The 20,349-nt window shown below is 43.3% G+C and overlaps 1 protein-coding gene across 2 annotated transcripts in view; it reads left to right on the top strand.

The window, feature by feature from the left end:
- The window catches only part of TBC1D32 (TBC1 domain family member 32), a 503,914-nt gene that overhangs the window by 254,374 nt on the left and 229,191 nt on the right, over nt 1-20,349 (top strand). For both annotated transcript variants that reach the window (XM_073627171.1, XM_073627170.1), the window contains exons 21-22: nt 1,901-2,019; nt 17,072-17,188. In XM_073627171.1, coding sequence (XP_073483272.1) covers nt 1,901-2,019; nt 17,072-17,188 — 236 coding nt within the window. The remainder of the gene's footprint in view (nt 1-1,900; nt 2,020-17,071; nt 17,189-20,349) is intronic.

Here is a 20,349-nt window from a genome sequence, read left to right as displayed (position 1 = left end):
ATACCTGTACGCACTCAGCCCCCTCATACCTGTACGCACTCAGCCCCCTCATACCTGTACGCACTCAGCCCCCTCATACCTGTACGCACTCAGCTCCCTCATACCTGTACGCACTCAGCTCCCTCATACCTGTACGCACTCAGCCCCCTCATACCTGTACGCACTCAGCCCCCTCATACCTGTACGCACTCAGCCCCCTCATACCTGTACGCACTCAGCCCCCTCATACCTGTACGCACTCAGCCCCCTCATACCTGTACGCACTCAGCCCCCTCATACCTGTACGCACTCAGCCCCCTCATACCTGTACGCACTCAGCCCCCTCATACCTGTACGCACTCAGCCCCCTCATACCTGTACGCACTCAGCCCCCTCATACCTGTACGCACTCAGCCCCCTCATACCTGTACGCACTCAGCCCCCTCATACCTGTACGCACTCAGCCCCCTCATACCTGTACGCACTCAGCCCCCTCATACCTGTACGCACTCAACCCCTCATACCTGTGCGCACTCAGCTCCCTCATACCTGTACGCACTCAGCCCCCTCATACCTGTACGCACTCAGCCCCCTCATACCTGTACGCACTCGGCTCCCTCATACCTGTACGCACTCAGCCCCTCATACCTGTACCTACTTAGCCCCACACACACACACAATACACACAGAGCTCTGCCCCCCCCCCGACAAACAGCCTCCTCCCTTGTACTCACAGCCCTTATATGTAAGATACTCTTCCTTGTCCCAGGTCTTGATTCCACATGTCCCTATGTAAATAAATTGCTGACAGCACAAACGAGGGGCGCACATACATGAAGCAGCCAGAGGTGGCAGTATAGACCCCTATGTGAGCTCAGTGACACTGAACAGCAGACACTGCACACTCACACGAACACAGAGAGTCTGCACCCGCCACTGCCTTGTACTGGCTCTGATAGCTGGCCTGACACCCCCCAATGTGTGGAACCTGGGGCATACTGCCCCCCCACTAGTACGCCACTGGTTATGCTAAAAACTATTTTTTAATTTTTTTGGTTAATGTCAAAACAAATACACATTTTTTGCTTTTAAATAAAAGCCCAAGAAACACGTTCTGAACAGGGCCCTTTGATATATTATTGTTACCCCAGTAACAGAAGATGTCACCCCTGTTTGCTATGTCAGATTGCAATCAATTCTGACTCAAAGCGCTAAATTATTTTGCCACAAAATTAGAGGGTGGGCTAAACAAAAAAGCATGAACATGTATATTTATGTATCTGGTAATAGTTAAAAGGGGAGATCCATCAACACAAGCCCAAAGCATATCCACTCAGGCCCGAGTATATCCGTCATTTACATTAATGTTAAATCGCTGCTAGTGGCTCACACACATGTTGTAGTACTAGCATGACAATCTTTGGTCATATTTAACCCCTTCACACCGACGTAACACACATATATGTGTTCCTCCCTTTTGTGCTGGGATTGCGCCACACGGCACGCTCCCAGCACAGAGACCGGGGTCTCACCGAGAGCCCCCAGCCCTGTACTAATGATCGGGACCTGGATCTCCTGATATCGGTTCGCCTGATCGCTGTGGTAGCTTGTGATTGGCTACCACAGTGAACAGTCACTGTAAAGCCCGCCCCTGTGTTTTTTTTCTTTCTGTGCATGGAGAAGGATACAATGTATATTTCTCATTCCTTGCAGAAAGAAAAAAAACGTGCTTGTGGTAAAAAAAAAATCAGGGAATATACACAAATTTTTACTAATGAAATGAAATCCCAATTTGTCCTAAAAAAACAAGGTATAATCCACCTGGATGCACAAAGTAGGTGCGATGGTATGTAAGGTTTTACTAACACATATCAAAAATATATTTCTGTGGTCACTGAGCACTTTTCTTTTATGTTTATAGGCTTTATCCAGGCTTTTGTCTCTGACTTGTGGTCTGCTCTTGAATGTGGAAGAGATGATGTCAGGGTCACTCACCCAAAACCCACCCCTGTAGATCCCATAGACAGGAGCTGTCAAAAGGTAAAATGGCAATTAATTATGACATTGCAGAAATTCTGGAGACTGGTATATATATATATATATATATATATATATATATATATATATATATATATATATACACACACACAGTGGATATAAGATTTCTGTGTAAAAAAAAATGAAACAAAGATAAATCATCTCAGAACTTTTTCCACCTTTAATGTGACCTATAAACTCTACAACTCAATTGAAAAACAAACTGAAATCTTTTTAGGGGGGAGGGGGAGTAAAAAAAAAAAGTAGAATAATGCGGTTGCATAAGTGTGCACACCCTCTTATAACTGGGGATGTAGCTGAATTAAGCAATCGCATTCAAACTCATGTTAAATAGGAGTCAGTACACACCTGCCATCATTATAAAGTGCCTGTGATTAACCCCAAATAAAGTACAGCTGTTCTAGTAGGTCTTTCCTGACATTTTCTTAGTCACATCCTACAGCAAAAGCCATGGTCCGCAGAGAGCTTCCAAAGCATCAGAAGGATCTCATTGTTAAAAGTATCAGTCAGGAGAAGGGTGCAAATGAATTTCCAAAGCATTAGATATACAGTGGGCCAAAAAAGTATTTAGTCAGCCACCAATTGTGCAAGTTCTCCCACTTAAAAAAATGAGAGAGGCCTGTAATTGTCATCATAGGTATACCTCAACTATGAGAGACAAAATGTGGAAACAAATTCAGACAATCACATTGTCTGATTTTTGAAAGAATTTATTTGCAAATTATGGTGGAAAATAAGTATTTTGTCAATATCAAAAGTTCATCTCAATACTTTGTTATATATCCTTTGTTGGCAATGACAGAGGTCAAACGTTTTCTGTAAGGGCTCTTTCACACGAAAGATCCGTTCAGGTCCGCCTGTCAGTTTTTTAGGCGAACCTGAACGGACCCTCCATAGACCTCTATGGAGCATCGGATGTCAGCGGTGACATGTCCACTGACATCTGACCCGCTCCGATCCGAAAAAGTGTAACGGAGGAAAAACCTACTTTTCCATCCGTTATCGGATCAGGTGACGACGGACTCTACGGTCCGTCGTAATCCGATCCCCCATAGGGGAGAGTGGCGCTCTGACAGGTCCGTCCCTGCACAGTGTGCTGAGACGGACCTGTCATCTGCCTGCTCAGCGGGGATCGACGGAGTGATCCCCCGCTGAGCAGAGCGGGCTCCGTACACGGACACGTCTGTGTGAAAGAGCCCTAAGTCTTCACAAGGTTGTCACACACTGTTGCTGATATGTTGGCCCATTCCTCCATGCAGATCTCCTCTAGAGCAGTGATGTTTTGGGGCTGTCGCTGGGCAACACGGACTTTCAACTCTCTCCAAAGGTTTTCTATGGGGTTGAGATCTAGAGACTGGCTAGGCCATTCCAGGACCTTGAAATGCTTCTTACGAAGCCACTCCTTCATTGCCCGGGCAGTGTGTTTGAGATCATTGTCATGCTGAAAGACCCAGCCACATTTCACCTTCAATGCCCTTGCTGATGGGAGGAGGTTTGCACTCAAAATCTCATGATACATGGCCCAATTAATTCTTTCATGTACACGGATCAGTCGTCCTGTTCCCTTTGCAGAGAAACAGCCCCAAAGCATGATTTTGCCACCCCCATGCTTCACAGTGGGTATGGTGTTCTTTGGTTGCAACTCAGCATTCTCTCTCGTCCAAACACGACGAGTTGTGTTTCTACCAAACAGTTCTACTTTGGTTTCATCTGACCATATGACATTCTCCCAATCCTCTTTTGGAGGATTGGGAGGATTGGGAGATGCTCTCTAGCAAACCTCAGATGGGCCCGGACATGTACTGGCTTAAGCAGGGGGACACGTCTGGCCCTGCAGGATCTGAGTACCTGGCGGCGTAGTGTGTTACTGATGGTAGCCTTTGTTATGTTGGTCTCAGCTCTCTGCAGGTCATTCACTAGGTCCCCCATGTGGTTCTGGGATTTTTGCTCACCCTTCTTGTGATCATTTTGATCCCACAGGGTGAGACCTTGCGTGGAGCCCCAGATCAAGGGAGATTATTGGTGGTCTTGTATGTCTTCCATTTTCTAATTATTGCTCCCACAGTTGATTTCTTCACACCAAACTGCTTGCCTATTGCAGTTTCAGCCTGGTGCAGGTCTACAATATTTGTTTCTGGTGTCCTTTGACAGCTCTTTGGTCTTCACCATAGTGGAGTTTGGTGTGTGACTGTTTGAGGTTGTGGACACAGGTGTCTTTTATACTGATAACAAGTTCAAACAGGTGCCATTAATACAGGTAATGAGTGGAGGACAGTGGAGCCTCTTAAAGAAGAAGATACAGGTCTGTAAGAGCCAGAAATCTTGCTTATTTGTAGGTGACCAAATACTTATTTTCCACCATAATTTGCAAATATATTCTTTCAAAAATCAGACAATGTGATTGTCTGGATTTGTTTCCACATTTTGTCTCACATAGTTGAGGTATACCTATGATGACAATTACAGGCCTCTCTCATCTTTTTTTTTTATATAATCTTTATTTATCAACGTTTAGTAGAAAAATACACACATTTTAGAAAAGCAGGGTAGAACACACATATAATTTGTCCATACATCTGCTAGTGCAAATAAGAATTTCGGACCTGCGGCAGCGGCCTTGTCTGTAATCTACAGTACCTATCCTGAATCAGGATGAACATGTGGCGTCATGTTGGTTAATCCAACCTTGGCCGCATTCAAAGTGCTCAATGATCTGGAGAGCCAGTGGACGAGCCCTCCCCGTCAATGGCTCGAACCGAGGGGGGTAAATACCTCCAACAACCTCATCCGTCTCGCCGTGTCCAGGAGGGGCACACCCTTCCCGTCCCCCCACCCACTAGAGGCGGGCAATGAAAAAAAGGTCCACCTCCCAGTGGGGGGTCTGTGCTCCCTTTTGTTGTCAGCCGCCGCCCATGTCCAGGTAGTGCAACATCTGTATCTTATGACCGCAGCCTGTTAATTGGCAACTGGTATGCAGTCTAAGAAGTAAAATTAGAAGGTAGAGAAGAATAAGAAGTAGTTAGAGTCAGAGGGGGAACAAGTGTGAGAGGATGGGGAGGTGGGGAAAGGGTAAGAAGGGGGGGGGGAGTGGTGTGGAGCTTACCTCAGAGTCTGAGAAGATCTTGTAGATCTGCGCCAGGCGAGTTCTGCCACCGGTTGGTTATCATCCTGGAGGGAGTCTATGAAAAATGTCTAACAGTGGGCTCTGTTACTGTTGCCCAGGCGGGATCTTAAAGTTGGTTCTGCTAATTCCAGTAGGGCCAGATCTAGGCTTGAGGGTATGAGATTCGGGTCGAACATAAAGTCTCTCCAAGGTCCCCATGTGGCCTCAAAGTGTTCCAATTTTCCTTTACAGGAAGCTATCCAGTGTTCAGCTTCTCTAATATCATTGACTTTTTTAATCCAGTCTTCTCTAGAAGGTACCCTGGATTGTTTCCAATATATTGGAAGGAGGCGTCGAGCTGCGTTTAAGAGGTGTGGTAGTATGCATTTTCTGTATCTACTAATCGGCATCCGAGGGACATGCAGGAGGAAGTAGACTGGGTTCAAAGGAAGATCCAAGTCTAGAATTTATTTTATTAGGGATTTGACATCTGCCCAGTATGGCTGTATCAGAGGACATTCCCACCAAATGTGGAGGAGCGTGCCTCTCTGTCCACATCCCCTCCAGCACTGGTCTGATACCGAGGGGTAGATACGAGCTAAATCGGTTGGTACTCTGTACCAGCGCGACAGGAGCTTGTAATTTGTTTCTTGGGTTCTGGATTCAATAGAGCTTGAGTGGGTGAGCTGATATAGGTGTGTTAGTTGGGATGTGGAGAAGTCTAGTTGTAAGTCTCTCTCCCAAGTCCGTATGTAGGTCGGTCTGAGATTGTCATTAGCACTGTTTAATAAGCGATACATTTCCGATATTAAATGTGGGATCGGGTCCTCCTCTATAAAAAGTTGCTCGAAAGGAGTAAGAGTGGAAATATCTCTTATGGATTGTCCGTGAGTTTCGAAAAAATGGTGGAGCTGTCTGTAGCGCCAAAAATTTATATTGGATCCCCTGTGTCTACTTTGCAGGGATTCAAAACTCATCAGCTTACCGTTGCTCATCAGTTTCCAACAGCTGGCATTACCATCAACCACCCAAGGGGCGAAAAAGGCCATTTGCTCACCTGGCAAGAACCAAAGAAATCCCCCTAATGGGGCTAGTGGGGACATGGGCGGTGATAGGTTTAAGATCGAGTTTAGTTTGTCCCAAGTAGCGAGAGTGTGTCTCGTCAGTGGGGAAGTTGAGTCTGAGAGCCCGCGGTATTCATTTGGTAGCCAGGGAGCGAAAGCCAGATTCCTACCAGCTAGCCATTTCTCAAGAGAGACCCAAATTTTGGATTGGGTGTGGAAGCGCCAGTTGAGGATCCTTTGAAGAGCAATTGCTTTGTGATATTTCAATATGTCTGGGATCCCAAGGCCACCTGCTAGTTTTGGGCGTTTTAATGTCTTCATGGCTATTCTAGGGTTACGTGCATTCCACACAAATCCCGTTATGATGTTATTAATCTGGGAAAAGAATTTGGTAGGCAGTGGAATTGGTATCATTTGAAGAAAGAAGAGTATACGGGGTAGAACATTCATTTTTATGATGTTAATACGGCCTATCCAAGTGAACGCAGTCTTGGTCCAAAGGGAGAGGTCTTTTTTAATTGAGTGAAGTAGGGGGGGGAAATTTGCATCATACAAGGAATCAAAGCTGTCTGACAATTGAATCCCTAAGTATCGGATGGAGGATTTAGCCCAGGTGAAGGGAAAGGAGGCTTGTAGGTTACTCATCAGTGCAGGGGTTAGGAGAATAGGTAAAATTTCAGATTTGGAGTAATTAATTTTGAAATTTGAGAGTGATCCAAATAATTCCAGTTCTTTCATCAGGACTGGCAATGATAACAAGGGTTCTGAGAGGTGGAACAACACATCATCAGCGTAGGCGGATAGTTTGTGTTCAGTTTTTCCTACTCGTAGACCCCTTATGTCTGCATTCGCCCTGACCGTGCATAGTAATGGTTCAAGGACTAGAGCGAAGAGAAGGGGGGACAGGGGGCACCCTTGTCTTGTGCCATTCCTAATCGGGAATCTAGAGGAGAGCACTCCATTCACCTTGACCTGTGCACAGGGAGTAGAGTAAAGCGCCAGGATAGAGGTCAACATGCGTGTTTTAAGCCCTAGTGTCTCCAACACCGCTTTGAGGTACGACCAGTTGACCCGGTCGAAGGCCTTTTCAGCGTCTGTGGAGAGAATGATGTAAGGTTTGGAGTCAGGGTTTGATCGGGCCCAGTGGATGAGTTGTATGGCCCTAATGGAGTTGTCTCTCGCCTCCCTCCCCCTAATAAACCCAGTTTGGTCGGGGTGGATGATATTGGGCAGGAGATTCCCGATCCTATTCGCTAAAATCTTGGCTAGTATCTTAACGTCCACGTTAAGGAGGGAGATCGGGCGGTAGCTTTGGGGGAGCGTCGGGTCTTTACCGTCTTTTGGCAACACTGTGATGTGAGCCAGGAGTGCCTCAGAAGGCATGGGGGCCCCTTCCGCAATGGAATTAAAGTAGGCGCACATGTGGGGTTTAAGGAGGGGTAGGAAGGTTTTGTAGTACAATCCCGAATATCCGTCCGGTCCCGGGCTCTTACCTGTAGGGAGGGACTTCACTATCAGTTCAATCTCCCCAGGGGAGATCGGAAGTTCAAGGTCAGCGCATTGGTCTGCTCTCAAAGTTGGAGCGCCAGCAGCAGCCAAGTAGTCTCGTATGGCTGTGGACTTAGATTGCTGTGTTTCTAGGGGGATGTCAGGATGTAAATTGTATAGGTGTGTGTAGTAATCTTGAAACCCTGAGGCAATTTTGGAGGACCGAGCTGATACCTCCCCTGAAGGGGAACATAATTTTTGTATGTAGGTCTGCGCTTGCTTCTTACGAATGGCTCTAGCAAGCATACGACCACATTTGTTGCCCTGTTCGTAATATTTGTGTGATACACGTCTGGCTTGCCCACGAGTCTGCCGATCAAGCAGGCGCAAAAACAAATCTCTTAACTCAGTTAGCCTCTGCAATGCCTCAGGGCCTCCATTTCATTTATGTTTGAGTTCCGCGTCTTGTAGGGCAGCCAACACTCTGTCAAAGTCTGCCTGACGTATCTTTTTAAGTCTAGCCCCTTGAGATATTATCTCTCCTCTGACCACTGCCTTGTGGCCCTCCCACACTACGCCCATGCTGATATCGTCCGTCATATTTTCGTTAAAATAGTTTGAGATGGTCTCAGATACCTTGGCTACTGCCACTGTATCGTCCAACAAATTTTCATTCAGCCTCCACGTCCAGGCTCCTCGGGAACCTAAAGGGAGTGTTAAGGTCACCCCCACTGGTGCGTGATCAGATAGAGTGATGTTCCCAATAAACGCGGACTGCATGAACTCTAGTGTTGGGCGGTCCACATAGATGTGGTCTATGCGGGTGTATACATCATGTACTGCCGAGTGATAGCTGAAGTCTCTCTCCTTTGGATGAAGGACCCTCCAGCTATCAAGCAGCAAGTTGGACTGTAATGACTTTCGGAAGTGTTTTAGGAAAGCATAAGAGTGTGAGTGTCTAGAGCTGGAGGTATCTAACAGGGGGTCCGGGCTAACATTGAAGTCCCCTCCCAAAATAACATAGCCTTCTTTAAAGTCTGCTAGTAGGTCTAGAGTGCTGTCTATGAAAGTAATTTGATTGGAATTGGGCGCATATAACGAGGCGAAGGTATATTTCCGTCCCGCTATGGTTCCTTTCAAAAATACATAACGGCCTAGTGGGTCTATTTTGCTGTCCGAGAGCTGAAAGGGGCAATTCCTGTGAATAGCAATCGTGGTGCCTTTAGATTTAGCTGTGGGGGAGGTGCTGTGGAACCATTGGCTAAATAAATGGGTAGGTAATCTAGGCAGGGAGAGATGAGTAAAGTGGGTTTCCTGTATGAAAACCACGTGCGCTTTTAATTTCTTAAGTTCCCACCAAAGTTTGTTTCTTTTCCCCGGGGAGCATAGGCCTCTTATATTGTATGATATTACCTTAATGGTAGACATATCTGAATAAGTGGTAGGGAGGATGTCGGATGGACTCACTCGCCCGGCGCAGCATCCGAAGTCTTTGGTTGCTCCTAGAAAGGAAGAAGAGAGGGGAACAGAACGGAGGGGGGGAGGAAAGTGAATGGAAAAATGAACAGAGAAAACAAACTGTTAAAATAACGTAAACAATACGACAAGACATTCTCAAAGTCTGTAAATAGAACATCTATAGGTGGGAGGTCCCCCTCGGAAAGAAGGGGGCCTCAGACCTTACCTATTGCCCCAACTAGGGACTGTACCCAATATAGGGTGGCCTACGTGGGGGAACGTGGGCCTAAACACAGGGTGGAGAGCGGGGCCCCGTCTCCACACACCGCGTCTTAAAAGGTGTTTGGGGTTGGAGGTGGGGATAAACTACTGCGTTAAATTAAATTTTGGAGTTCACATTTTCCCACCCAGTACCAGAACATCAGAGAATACGTATGTGAAAAAAAATTATTATTTACTACTAGTCATGACTCTTGAGTGATCTGCAATCACAGCCAACTGGACACCAGCTAAAAGCGTTAAGGCTGAGATCGGGGGGTCTAATCTCTGCAGGAGAGAAAAGCGGGGGAGCCTTTTCTTAACTACTGGGGAAGTCTATGACCACTGTAAGAGTCCAGAGGGACTATCCCCTCAGTCACGGGTAATTGAGGAGCCATGGAGGGTATCCTGATGTTGAGGCTGTCTGTCCCTTCTGCGGTTCCTACGGGTAGTAGTTGACCATGGTGTGGGGACCTGGATCCCAGGAACGCCAGATGAAATTCTCCAATCCGGAAAGTCCACAGCGTCCAGGCCCAGAGAGGACAGGAACTGAGGGAGATCATCTTTGTTGCGGAGTGTGACTTGTCTTCCATCTTTAGTCGCCTGCAGAAAAAAGGGGAACCCCCAGCGGTAAGGAAGGCCAGCATCTTGGATCGCCGTCAAGAGGGGCTTCAGGGCTCTGCGCTGCATGAGGGTGCGTCTAGATATGTCCTGATAAAAGAATAAACGTGCACCATCGAAATCATAGTAGGGCTTGTTGCGCATTTTTTGCATGATGCTGTCTTTTAAAGTGAATTTGTGGAGTTTGCAAATTACATCTCTGGGGTTGTCCACTTTTTGGGAGGGGGGTCTTAGTGCCCTGTGAGCTCGGTCGATTCCTATCGGAGCCGTGGCCGGAAGGCCCAATATGTCTCTGAATATATCTGTCAGCGTGGGGATAATATCCCTTGGGGCTGTGGCTTCTGGGAGACCCCGAATCCTAATGTTCGCTCTTCTGCTGCGATTTTCTGCATCATCCAGCTGACATAATAGGGTTTCAATCTGCTGGTCTTGCTGCTGACATTTAGATTGCAGTAGAGCAATAGTGGGGAGAACCTCCTCTAGCTTCTCTTCTAATGCTTCTACCCTGTTACCCAGGTGGGAAGTATCAGCTTTTAGTTGGGCAATGTCCTCTGTGAAAGCTTTCTCTACCCTGCTTGTAAAACGTTCAAGGTCCTCCTTAGTGGGTAAAGACATAATATGGCGCTTGATATCCTCTTCACAGAGGTAGTCAGATAGTTCAGAGCGGCCATCTAAAGAGGCAGGGGAGGCACAGGGGGCTGAATCACTCACCGACCCTGGGGATGGCACCGGAGATGTTGCTGAAGCTGAGGCTGTCCCTTTCAGGGTTCGGGTTGTGGCCGTTGCTGGCTGAGAGGATTTTGTAGCTTTCTGGGCCTTCCCGGTCGGCGCCATCTTGGAGGCTTCCGGGCCTGGTCCTCGGGTCCCGGAAAAGTATAAATCTAGCTGTCCCTGCCGCGATCTGTCGGTCTTGGTCGGTTGGGAGCTCTGCCGAGATCGTTGTGACATGGGGGGATCTTGTAAAAGTGAGTATCCCCCTATGTAAAGCTGATATTGTGCTGCGGTGTAGCGGAGCTGAGGCAAAGCACGTCCTCACTCCTCCATGTCCAGGACACGCCCCCTCTCTCATCTTTTTAAGTGGAAGAACTTGCACAATTGGTGGCTGACTAAATACTTTTTTGCCCCACTGTACCATGGAACACAGTGAAGTCAGTCATCATCAAGTGGAGAAAATATGGCACAACAGTGACATTACCAAGAACTGGACATCCCTCCAAAACTGATGAAAAGATGAGAAGAAAACTGGTCAGGGAGGCTGCCAAGAGACCCACAGCAACACTAAAGGAGCTGCAGAAATATCTGGCAAGTACTGGCTGTGTGGTACATGTTACATAAATATCCCGTATTCTTCATATGTCTTGGCTATGGGGTAGAGTGGCAAGACGGAAAGCTTTTCTTACGAATAAAAACATCCAAGCCCGGCTAAATTTTGCAAAAACATCTGAAGTCTCCCAAAAGCATTTGGGAAAATGTGTTCTGGTCTGATAAAACCAAAGTTAAACTTTTTGGTTATAATTCCAAAAGATATGTTTGGTGCAAATATAAAACTGCACAAAAAATAACACCATACCCACAGTGAAGCATGGTGGTGGCAGCATCATGCTTTGGGGCTGTTCTTCTTCAGCTGGAACAGGGGCCTTAGTCAAGGTAGAGGGAATCATGAACAGTTCCAAATGCCAGTCAATATTGGCACAAAACCTTCAGGCTTCTGCTAGAAAGCTGAACATGAAGAGGAACTTCATCTTTCAGCATGACAATGACCCAAAGCATACAGTGGGGACAGAAAGTATTCAGACCCCCTTAAATTTTTCACTCTTTGTTATATTGCAGCCATTTGCTAAAATCATTTAAGTTATTTTTTTTTTCCTCATTAATGTACACGCAGCACCCCATATTGACAGAAAAACACTGAATTGTTGACATTTTTGCAGATTTATTAAAAAAGAAAAACCGAAATATTACATGGTCCTAAGTATTCAGACCCTTTGCTCAGTATTTAGTAGAAGCACCCTTTTGATCTAATACAGCCATGAGTCTTTTTGGGAAAGATGCAACAAGTTTTTCACACCTGGATTTGGGGATCCTCTGCCATTCCTGCTTGCAGATCCTCTCCAGTTCTGTCAGGTTGGATGGTAAACGTTGGTGGACAGCCATTTTTAGGTCTCTCCAGAGATGCTCAATTGGGTTTAAGTCAGGGCTCTGGCTGGGCTATTCAAGAACAGTCACGGAGTTGTTGTGAAGCCACTTCTTTGTTATTTTAGCTGTGTGCTTAGGGTCATTGTCTTGTTGGAAGGTAAACCTTTGGCCCAGTCTGAGGTCCTGAGCACTCTGGAGAAGGTTTTCGTCCAGGATATCCCTGTACTTGGCCGCATTCATCTTTCCCTCGATTGCAACCAGTTGTCCTGTCCCTGCAGCTGAAAAACACCCCCACAGCATGATGCTGCCACCACCATGCTTCACTGCTGGGACTGTATTGGACAGGTGAGCAGTGCCTGGTTTTCTCCACACATACCGCTTAGAATTAAGGCCAAAAAGTTCTATCTTGGTCTCATCAGACCAGAGAATCTTATTTGTCACCATCTTGGAGCCCCTCAGGTGTTTTTTAGCAAACTCCATGCGGACTCTCATGTGTCTTGCACTGAGGAGAGGCTTCCGTTGGGCCACTCTGCCATAAAGCCCCGACTAGTGGAGGGCTGCAGTGATGGTTGACTTTCTACAACTTTCTCCCATCTCCAGACTGCATCTCTGGAGCTCAGCCACAGTGATCTTTGGGTTCTTCTTTACCTCTCTCACCAAGGCTCTTCTCCCCCCGATAGCTCAGTTTGGCCAGATGGCCAGCTCTATGAATGGTTTTGGTCATCCCAAACATCTTCCATTTAAGGATTATGGAGGCCACTGTGCTCTTAGGAACCTTAAGTGCAGCAGAAAATTTTTTTTTGTAACCTTGGCCAGATCTGTGCCTTGCCACAATTCTTTCTCTGAGCTCTTCAGGCAGTTCCTTTGACCTCATGATTCTCATTTGCTCTGACATGCACTGTGAGCTGTAAGGTCTTATATAGACAGGTGTGTGGCTTTCCTAATCAAGTCCAATCAGTATAATCAAACACAGCTGGACTCAAATGAAGGTGTAGAACCATCTCAAGGATGATCAGAAGAAATGGACAGCACCTGAGTTAAATATATGAGTGTCACAGCAAAGGGTCTGAATACTTAGGACCATGTGATATTTCAGTTTTTCTTTTTTAATAAATCTGCAAAAATGTCAACAATTCTGTGTTTTTCTGTCAATATGGGGTGCTGTGTGTACATTAATGAGGAAAAAAATGAACTTAAATGATTTTAGCAAATGGCTGCAATATAACAAAGAGTGAAAAATTTAAGGGGGTCTGAATACTTTTCGTCCCCACTGTATATCCAAATCAACAAAGTAATGGCTTCACCAGAAGAAGATTCAAGTTTTGGAATGGCCCAGCCCTGAATCCGATTGAAAATCTGTGGGGTGATCTAAAGAGGGCTGTGCACAGGAGATACCCTCACAATCTGACATATATGGAGTGTTTTTGCAAAGAAGAGTGGGCAAATATTGCCAAGTCAAGATGTGCCATGTGATAGACTCATACCCAAAAAGACTATGTGCTGTAATAAAATCAAAAGATGCTCCAACAAAGTATTAGTTTAAGGATGTGCACACTTATGCAACCATATTATTTTAGTTTTTTTATTTTTACTTCCCTCCACCTAAAAGATTTCAGTTTGTTTAACAGAGTTGTACAGTTTATAGGTCACATTAACCACTTCCCGCCCGGCCTATAGCAGATTGATTCTGTTATCCTGACTGGGCGTCATATGACGTCCAGCAGAATAACATGCTGCGGGGACACGCAGCGCGGCGATCACTAGTGCTGCGTGTCAGTCTGACACGCCGCATCTCTGATCGTGGTAAGGAGCCTCTGTCAGAGGCTTCTTACCACGTGATTAGGAGCCTCTGTCAGAGGCTTCTTACCACGTTATCTGCTTTGACCAATCACAGCTGATCATCGCGTGAACCGGGAAGTGCCGGTAAACGACATTCCTCAGTTCGCGCTGACAGGGAGTGCCAATCGGCGGGTTCTGTGTAAAAAAGGATGCAAATTTTGTTTGGGTACAACATTGCATGACCGCGCAATTATCAGTTAAAGCAGCGCAGTGCCAAATTGTAAAAAGTGCTCTGGTCATTGAGCAGCCAATATATACGCACTGTATTTATTGAGGACATGCAATGTTATTTTTTTTTTATTTCAGTAAAAAATGGCACAGTGTTAAAATGCTTAAAGAAGTATTGAACTCAAAACCAAAACAGAATTATATTGCAGCTCACCAATAATTAGATATGGTGGCTGCATCAGTTCTTTTCTTTGACTTTTTCCCTCTGTTTTCAGCTGGTGATCTGGCCAGTAATAGAACTCCTGTATTAGTGAGACACCACTCTCGGTGAATGAGCACAGGAGGCACAGCAGGCAGCAGCATTGTCAGTCAAGGCAGGGGGTAATGTTAAAAGTATTAGCAGATTTAAAAACACTAACACATTGAATACCTATTTGAAAACAGAGCAACAGAGTGGGACTTTGCATGAGACGCTGGGTGGGTAGAGCCAAGCGTCTCCATCCCCGATAATTTGAACAAAAAAAGAAAACGAAAAAGCGGGACTTTATATGAAACATGCACTCCAGGAGATAACAACTTAAAGCGGGGTTCCACCCAAATTTTGAACAATATCTGTATATATTCTCTTCCTTGCCTAGATACTGACATGCCGTTTAAAAAAATTTAAATCGCCGTAATTACCTTTTATTTTTCTATTCTTCTTTGCACTTCCTGGTTCTCCTCCCGTGGGAGTAGGCGTGTTTCTAGCCTCTCCCAGACTCCGCACAGTCTCCTGGGAGCTAGTCTCAGGCTTCCCAGGATGCCACTGAGCATGTGTGGGAATGAGCGGTGAATGCTGGGAGCACAGCATTCACCGCATCCAGGAAATAAATGCTTGTGGGCTTCAAATGCCCACAATGAAGATGGAAACCGCCTGCAGTGAATAATATAAGTTATTCTTTCCGACGAAATCTGACACAGGCGGACATATTACACACAATATGTGAGTATGTAATGCTGAGAAGAAAAGTTTGTGAATGAACTAAAAAAAAACAAAAAAACGATAGATAGGTGGACCCCCGCTTTAATAACCATGAATATGGCAAGTACCCAAAATACAACAGAACCAAAACATGTTGCATGGAAGCATCACATAACCTCAATTGGCATTATATAATTTATTTATTGAAATACAAATTGTAACAAAAAGTAAAAATATTGATGACATGGTTCATAATAATATTAAAAAACCCTTATTCATAACGAGACAGGTCTTAAATTATACATAGGGTATAGCAAAAATACAGTTAATGACATGGTTAGTTCATTTTGTTCATATTGTAAAAAGCAATTACATAAAAGACAAGTCTCTATGATATTTAATTGTAAGTTGGGTAGGCAAGTAAAATCCAATTAATATGTAGGATAAAAGAATAATGCAATTTTAAACATATGGGGGCAACCATTGGCTCACACTTCCATAATAGAACAACATGATTGGCTCATATTGATACATACTGTAGATAGCCAGATTCACTGAAGTGTATCTCCATAGTAAATAATTGTAGCTAGAATTAGTTGGTACAGTCCAATTGGTATAAATACGGTAGTAGAGTAAAAGTAATGTAGTGTGGACAGGGGGGCATCTATTGGCTCAACGCGTTTCGTGGCAATCACCACTCTTCAGGAGCAGGTATGCAGTAGGTGTCTATAGATATTAAAATCTATAAAAATCTATAATCTAAAATCTGAAGAGTGGTGGTTGCCACGAAACACGTCTATTATGGAAGTGTGAGCCAATGGTTGCCCCCATATGTTTAAAATTGCATTATTAATTTATCCTACATATTAATTGGATTTTACTTGCCTACCCAACTTACAATTAATTATCATAGAGACTTGTCTTTTATGTAATTGCTTTTTACAATATGTACAAAATGAACTAACCATGTCATTAACTGTATTTTTGTTATACCCTATGTATAATTTAAGACCTGTCTCATTATGAATAAGGGTTTTTTAATATTATTACGAATCATGTCATCAATATTTTTACTTTTTGTTACAATTTGTATTTCAATAAATAAATTATATAATGCCAATTGAGGTTATGTGATGCTTCCATGCAACATGTTTTGGTTCTGTTGTATTTTGGGTACTTGCCATATTCATGGTTATTAAGTTATCTCCTGGAGTGCATGTTTCATAAAAAGTCCAGCTTTTTCGTTTTCTTTTTTTGTTCAAACTACAGTAACACATTGAAGCCAAACTCCAGCTCACACTTTATAATCAGTTACAGCAAACCGTTTTTGTGTGCCTTTTGGGATGAAACTTTAACATTAATAAATGAAAGCTGATCATTTTAATCACCCCTGCCAGTGTTAAGTGGTTTGTCTCATCCATGTAAACTGATACATTCTTCTGGAGAGCTTGTGCTTTTGAAAAACCACAGACTTGCTGGCCAGGTCACCAGATGAATAACTGAAGAAAGAAAGCCTCAAAAAGGAAACTAATACAGCCATTACATCTTAGAATTGGTAAGCTGTAATAAAATAAATGTTTGCTTTTGGGTTTAATACTGCTTTAAATGTTACTAAATGTATTGTCATTGTGAGAAAATATGTGCATTTTATTTGAACTCTTCTAAGAAGGAATTGGTAATGCTGAATGCGGAAATCCTGTTTCACTCATACAAATAATTCATGTACTTAAGTAATACACTAGTTTTATGTGCTCCTACGGCTTAGCATCAGAAATTCCCAATAGACTTTTACCTATGCATCTAGATGCAGAATGGTAATACAAGGATAAGTGCATTCTCATCACTAAATCAATCTCCTCTTAATGAAGTTGCGCTTTTGTTTCCAAATAAAATACAGCTGAGGTTTAATTCATTTTTTCTTATCTTTTTAATATCAAGTCTTTTCTAGCAATGGTGAACTTGTCTTCATACCCTGCTGTTTATGAGCTGCTAGGAAAGCAAGTCTTGCCTTCGAAGAATGAATACTCTCTCCGCGAAGTTCCCTCTTGCTTTGTTGTAAGTTAAAATGCAAGTAACTGTTTTTAGTGCTCTTAGCTGCAAAAACAAATGTATCTTGACATATTTGCTATGTAAATATTATTTTCTTAAATATCGTTAACCGGTTCCCGGCCGGCTCGCGTACATATACAGGGGCAGAATTGCTCCCCTGCGCGAAACCCCGTACGTCCTTTAACAGCTGCCAGAGGGCGGGGACCTGATGCACGTGGCTGGCGGTCGTGATCGCCGCCGACAACACGTGATCGCATGCACAAGTGCCAGCACAGGGATTTGTGTGTGTACACACAAATCCCTGTGCTGTCAGAGGAGAGCTGCCAGAGGAGAGGAGACAAGTCGTTTGTTCCTAGTAAGTAGGAACTGTGAAATGTCTCCTCTCCTACTCAGTCCTATATCCATACAGTTAGAACACACTGAGGGAACACACATTTAACCCCTTGATCGCCCCCTAGTATTAACACCTTCCTTACCAGTGTCATTTACACAGTAATCAGTGCATTTTTATAGCATTGATCGCCGTATAAATGTCAGTGGTCCCAAAAATGTGTCAAAAGTGTCCGATCTGTCCGCCACAATGTTTCAATACCGCTAAAAATCACAGATCACCGCCATTACTAGTAAAAAAATGCCAGAAACCTTTCCCATAGTTTGTAAACGCTATAACTTTTGCGCAAACCAATCAATATACGCTTATTGCGATTTTATTTTTACCAAAAATATATAGAAGCATATATATTGGTCTAAACTGATGAAAATTTTTTTTAAAAAACATTTTTGGGAATACTATAGCAAAAGGTAAAAAACATTGTTTTTTTTTTTTCAAAATTGTCGCTCTTTTATTGTGTATAGCGCAAACAATAAAAATTGCAGAGGTGATCAATTAGCCCCAAAAGAAAGCTCTATTTGTGGGAAAAAAGGACGCAAATTTTGTTTGGGTACAGTATTGCATGACCGCACAACCAGTTAAAGCAACACAGTGCCATCTGTAAAAAATGCTCTGGTCAGGAAGGGGGTAAAACCTTCTGGGGCTGAAGTGGTTAAAGGAGAACTTTGATAAGTAAGATTTGCATTTAAACTGGATATGTAATTTAATTACAGTGCATTTTCAGAATATAATCCTGCTTTCTGAGGGCCTGTGTTTATGGGCTTTGGACTTGTGTTGCAAACATAGTGTACCAGAAGTTATAGAAGATGGTTTTAATTTATATTTAAGCCTAAGGTTCACATCTAAAATTCTGAGCTTCTTTTGATTAAATATGACCGTTGGTTGCTTTGGGCCTTGCCTTATATAGAGCAAATTGGCTAATTACCCAGTTTGACTCAATATGCTACTCAGATTTGTGCATTTAAAGTCTATTACAGTTCTAGACTAGCTCATAGTATTTTAACTCATTTTACAGTAGGCAAGGAACATCGTGTGAAGTATAGTAAAATTTTTCCTTGTCAAAAGAAGTTTATTGAGTATACAATGTTATAAAGATACATAAAGATACATGAAGTAAGTTTACAAGGATCTATAAAGTAAGCTCATTGTTTTACAGTAGGGTTTATATAGGTAAATATCATGAAATTTCAAATATTAAACATTGGGTTCACGTAAACCTAAATTAAAGATATACATCATTTCCTTAGTTACTTTTGTAGGTATTTAAATGATTTATACCTACTATACATATTGTTTACAAGTAGAGTGTATATAGGTCAAATAAATTCTGATAATGAGCTTTAATCGTAAGGTGGAGAAAAGGAAAGAGAAAGAAGAAAAAGGGTTGAAAGGTAGAGGTATGGTCCACAAGGTTGTCCCGCTCGTCAGTTTATTATTCTTTTTAGTTCTCTTTGAAGCCTTAGAATGGGTGTCTCTGTAAGTCATTTAATCTGTTACCATGGCAACAGGACAGAGTCATTGAAATTTGACAGGAACTGTTGTTTTATCCAAGGATGCCAAAGTTTTTCAAATTTTGGAATTTGATTTTGATCGATGGCTACCATCTTAGCATGGGACATTGTATTATTCATTCTGTGAATTGTTTCTGCTAGTACCAATGTAGGAGATTTCCATGCCTTGGCCACTGTTTGTTTTGCAGCCATTATTAGTTGGATCATAAGTTTGAATTGAGAGAGTGTTAACCATTCCGGTTTTAGATTAAGTAAAGTTAAATATGGATCTGGTTGTATTATTTTTTTAAATATTTTAGATGCAACCACGAAGACTTCCTTCCAGAAGGTTTGGATTACTGGGCACGTCCACCATATGTGTAAATATGTGCCTATTTCTGGGCATCCTCGAAAACAAAGAGTTGAGGTATTAGGTGAATATTTTGCCACTCTAGCGGGTACAAGGTACCAGCGAGTTAGGACTTTATAATTTGTCTCCAGTGCCAAGATGTTGGGTGAAGATGACTTAGATGTGAGCCATATATTAGACCAGTCCGTGTCTTCTAAAGTTCGTCCCAGGTCCTCCTCCCACCTCTGAACGTAAGAGGGTCTATTAAGATTTGCTACTCCATATAATTGATTATAAAGTGATGAAATTGTACCTTTAGCAAATGGATCTTTTGTACAGATTGATTCAAAAATGGATAATTGGGATAATGGTGTATCCCCCTTTAGGAATGGTGTATAGAAATTTTTGATTTGGAGATATCTAAATATCTCAGAGTTTGGTAGATCATATTTTTCTCTAAGCGATGGAAATGAAAGGAATGATTTAGATGCTATGAAGTCATTTAGTGTCTGAATGCCTGATGTTGTCCAAGCTTTAAAAGAATTTGGGTAGATCCATGCCGGATAAAAGGCCGGATTTCTGATAAAAGAAAGGAGAGGATTGTGTGGAGATTGTAACTGATATTTGGTTTTTAGTTTATCCCAGAGAGATAAGAAGTGTTTAGTTATGGGATTATGAATTTTAAAGCGGTCTTTAGGATCAAGCCATAATAAATTTGATATTAATAGAGGGTCATTTTCTGAAGCCTCTATAAATACCCATAATGGGATTTCCTGTTTTGCATGGTATTTGGACAGACTGGCCAAATGTGCTGCTCTGTAGTAGTTAGTAAAATTAGGGTATCCCAGGCCTCCTTTATTTTTGGGAAGATGTAGTGTGTGTATAGGTATACGTGGTTTAGAAGAGCCCCATATAAACGAAGTTGCTCTTTTTTGTA

This window comes from Aquarana catesbeiana, linkage group LG04, assembly GCF_042186555.1.
Source record: "Aquarana catesbeiana isolate 2022-GZ linkage group LG04, ASM4218655v1, whole genome shotgun sequence".
Lineage (NCBI taxonomy): Eukaryota > Metazoa > Chordata > Amphibia > Anura > Ranidae > Aquarana > Aquarana catesbeiana.
The sequence above is the reverse complement of the archived record's forward strand: the minus strand, read 5'-3'. Positions and strand labels throughout refer to the sequence as shown.